This window comes from Sapajus apella, unplaced genomic scaffold (genome assembly GCF_009761245.1).
Source record: "Sapajus apella isolate SASKATOON/1434 unplaced genomic scaffold, GSC_monkey_1.0 scaffold3799, whole genome shotgun sequence".
In the NCBI taxonomy this organism is placed as follows: Eukaryota; Metazoa; Chordata; class Mammalia; order Primates; family Cebidae; genus Sapajus; species Sapajus apella.
Window position 1 is genome coordinate 3002 of NW_022440725.1, and position 2016 is coordinate 5017.

The following is a 2016-nucleotide window of genomic DNA, read 5'->3' on the forward strand; positions in this document are numbered from 1 at the left end:
CTTCTCCCTATTAATGAGCATTTTCTTTTAGAAGACCAAACAGAACAACAAAGTCAAGACATGTTAAAAAGGTTTAAAGAAGAGGAATTATAAAAATTAAAAGGGTTTAATCGACATATACAAAAAGAAGTTCGTCTTCAAAAGTTTGGCTTGCTTAGTTTCTTTATTCTTTGTTCTCTACTTTCAAGGCCAAACTTCCTTCTTCTTTGTGCCTCCCTTCCCCTGGTTCCAGTAAGCAACTTTCACTATGGCCCAAATCTGCAACCCACATCTGTTGCCGTTCTGTAAACTACCACTCCCGCGGTAAGGACTCTTCCTGTCTAAAACTACCCTTCCTACCATTGTAGCCCACGCCCCTGCACTCTTCAAATTAGCCAATCGGGTTTAGTTTAGATTGCGCAGTCCAACTCCAGCCAATGGAGACAGGACACAGTAACAGGGACAAACTGCAGTTAAGAATAAAAACCCCTGTTCTTCCTTTTTTTCTTGTGCTCTTGTGACCACCCCAGGTGCGAGCAGCAGCACCCTTCGGCAGAGGTAAATTTGCTTTGCTGAGAGATCTTTTGTTCCAGTGCTCATTTCCTTTGTGACTCCGAACTCTCATTTCCAACAGAAGAGGCAGTCTTCTCCGTGTTGGTCAGGCTGGTCTCGAACTCCTGACCTCAGGTGATCCGCCTGCCTCGGCCTCCCAAAGTGCTGGGATTACAGGTGTGAGCCACTGCGCCGGCCCAGCGTTGCTTTTCAATTTGCAATTACAAAACCGTGGGACGCCACTTGACGCTTCTCACCACCAATCCAACCACCCAGCTCCCAGTCTCGTCAGGAGGAAGAAGGTCCCATCATGCCACTAGGAAGCTCACACGGGCCAGAAGCCGAGACTCCCGAGAGCGGTGAGACTGGTGCGCTCTGACCGGGCGTCGGGGCTTTCCGGGCGTCGGGGCTTTCCGGGAGTCGGGCGGTGCGGCGGCCCCGCCCTCGTGCGCAGGCGCATAGCGGTGGCGGAGGGAGCAGATGCCGGCTGAGCAGTTTCCAGCCGGCTCCGCTGAGCCGCGGGACTGGCCGGCTGCGGGGAGCGCTAGACCCACCCAGAGACTTCGGCGTCCGCCTCCCGCGGTGCCCTCAGTAAGCCCGCGGTCCTCCCGGAGCAGCCTTGCGAGACTGGGGAGGACGAAGGAAAATAGACATTTTCCGGAAGGCGAAATATATATCCTCCCTCTGTGTCGGGGCTTGGAGCGGGCGGCGGTGGGCGCGGGGCAACGTCCCCGGGGAAACTGAGGCCCCAGCAGGTCCGGGCCGGGGCGGAGAGGAACGCGGGAGAGCGCGGGGCCCCCTGGGCTCTTTGTACCAAGCTCGACCGAGCCGCCCCTTCCCACCTACCGCTGTCAACCCGACCTCCCTAAATAGAGACTGGGCGCTGTCCCAGCGAGATCTCCCCAGGACCTTGTGTCCCCGCGGCTTCCTCGGGCTGGCTTTGGACGACGCTTTCGTTTTCCTGCTGCCTAGGATCCGCCGACATGAATCCCGTCTTGGTGGTCCACGGCGGAGCTGGCCCCGTCTCCGAGGATGTGAAGGAGAGATTGCGCCAGGGCATCGTCAGAGCCGCCACCGTGGGCTACTGCATCCTCCGGGAGGGCGGGAGCGCCGTGGACGCTGTGGAGGGAGCTGTGGTCACCCTGGAAGACAATCCCGAGTTCAACGCAGGTAAATGTGCCTTTCGGCTAGTAAATAATGTCAGTCCGGTCAAGCTCCTCCCTCATAATAAATAAAACCTATGTAAAGTGTCGGGGAATCCAATGAACTTTGGGGTGACACCACATATGTAAAAAAGAAACAGTATTTTATTTTTCACCTGTGATGAAAAGAGTCAAATGCTAGAATACTTGGAGAGATTTATTCTGAGCCAAATATGAGTGACCAATTGCCTGTGATACAGCTCTTGGGAAATCCTGAGAACTTGTGCCCAAGGTGGTTGGGCTACAGCTTGTTTTATACGATTTAGGGAGACAAAAGACGTCT

At 54.6% G+C, this 2016-nt stretch overlaps 1 protein-coding gene across 2 annotated transcripts; it reads left to right on the top strand.

The window, feature by feature from the left end:
• The first annotated feature begins 485 nt into the window (after positions 1 to 485).
• LOC116547612 (isoaspartyl peptidase/L-asparaginase-like) lies at positions 486 to 1781 on the top strand. Of its 2 annotated transcripts, none has more exons than XM_032273503.1 (2): positions 486 to 890; positions 1504 to 1781. In XM_032273503.1, the coding sequence occupies exons 1-2, from the start codon at positions 842 to 844 to the stop codon at positions 1764 to 1766; spliced, it is 312 nt and encodes a 103-aa protein (XP_032129394.1). In that variant the 5' UTR covers positions 486 to 841; the 3' UTR covers positions 1767 to 1781. The 2 variants fall into 2 exon arrangements, 1 of the variants encoding a protein (XP_032129394.1); XR_004267116.1 differs by lacking the exon at positions 486 to 890 and adding an exon at positions 969 to 1122 and having other exon boundaries at positions 1504 to 1720.
• The last annotated feature ends 235 nt before the right edge of the window (positions 1782 to 2016 follow it).

Bases quoted from the DNA above. Each gene is read 5' to 3' on its own strand.
- LOC116547612 (XM_032273503.1), top strand. From the start codon at position 842: ATGCCACTAGGAAGCTCACACGGGCCAGAAGCCGAGACTCCCGAGAGC. The intron at 891-1,503 runs GTGAGACTGGTG...CCTGCTGCCTAG, and splicing joins AGCCGAGACTCCCGAGAGCG to GATCCGCCGACATGAATCCC.